At 26.0% G+C, this 1,129-nt stretch overlaps 1 protein-coding gene across 1 annotated transcript in view; it reads right to left on the reverse strand.

Annotated features, from left to right (window-relative positions):
- Window positions 1-658: 658 nt before the first annotated feature.
- LOC137630212 (uncharacterized) overlaps window positions 659-1,129 on the reverse strand; it is a 7,386-nt gene continuing 6,915 nt past the window's right edge. The window contains exon 6 of the mRNA XM_068361662.1: window positions 659-903. Coding sequence (XP_068217763.1) covers window positions 885-903 — 19 coding nt within the window. The 3' untranslated portion in view covers window positions 659-884. The remainder of the gene's footprint in view (window positions 904-1,129) is intronic.

Here is a 1,129-nt window from a genome sequence, read left to right on the forward strand (position 1 = left end):
GTAGGCTAATAATAAAAAAAATAAAACGTTAAAGGTGATAAAAACAACATTTGTTTTCTTCAGAGATTTATTTCTGATGAATTCCACTGTTACTTATTACCTACCATCGCCTCTACTATCACCAGCAAGACTTGATTGTCATGAATAGATGTTAGACAATTTTTAGAGTGAATTTTAGTACATTCAAGTCTTGCAGCATTTTGCTAAGAATATGTCATAATATAAGTCAAGCACTACTTTGTCACTTCAAAAAATATAGTTGCATTGAAATAATTAAACAAAAGCAAAGTTCTGAAAATAGATTTAAGTGAATAGAACAAACAGGAGAATAAAAAAAAAAAAATAAACATAATAATAAAAGTTCCCCAAAAAATAGATTTTATGGAATGAAGTTTAACTTTCCCTCACATTTGTTATTGTCAAGTAGATATCTGAGACATGATTAAACAAATATATCAAACACACACACACACACACACACACACACATATATATATATATATATATATATATATATATATATATATATATATATATATATATATATATATATATATATAGGTACATATATATATAATTATATATATATATATATATATATATATATATATATATATATATATACATATATATATCCAGTTACAGAAATGAACTTTATAATCTGAAAGTGAATTTTATAATCTAATCATTATGGAAAGGTATATTAACATGAATCCCCGATTGGTTTTGAAACGGTATTTTGACCATTTACGGATAAAATGTGATAATGTATTGGAATTTGGCGATTTAATTGTAGAGTGAGATAACAAGAAAGATATCCAGGATCATCCGATAAATTTCTTCTTCTTCTTCTTCTTCTTCTTCTTCTTCTTCCCCAACGACCTTTACTTAAGTAAAGGTGACCTGACAAGCAAAGATGACAACAACATTAAGAAATAGACTTTGGATAAATTCAATGAATTAACACAAAAGCTAATAAAAATAAAACACGGGGTGATGATTATTCTATTTACTCTATTTATTACAGAAAGAAATAATAATGATAAAAAGGAAAAAGGCAGAAGATGAATATGACGAGAGTTAAAGGAAATGAGGAGATAATTGAAGGCAACATGAAATACTGAGATGC

This window comes from Palaemon carinicauda, chromosome 38 (assembly GCF_036898095.1).
Source record: "Palaemon carinicauda isolate YSFRI2023 chromosome 38, ASM3689809v2, whole genome shotgun sequence".
NCBI classification, from domain to species: Eukaryota; Metazoa; Arthropoda; class Malacostraca; order Decapoda; family Palaemonidae; genus Palaemon; species Palaemon carinicauda.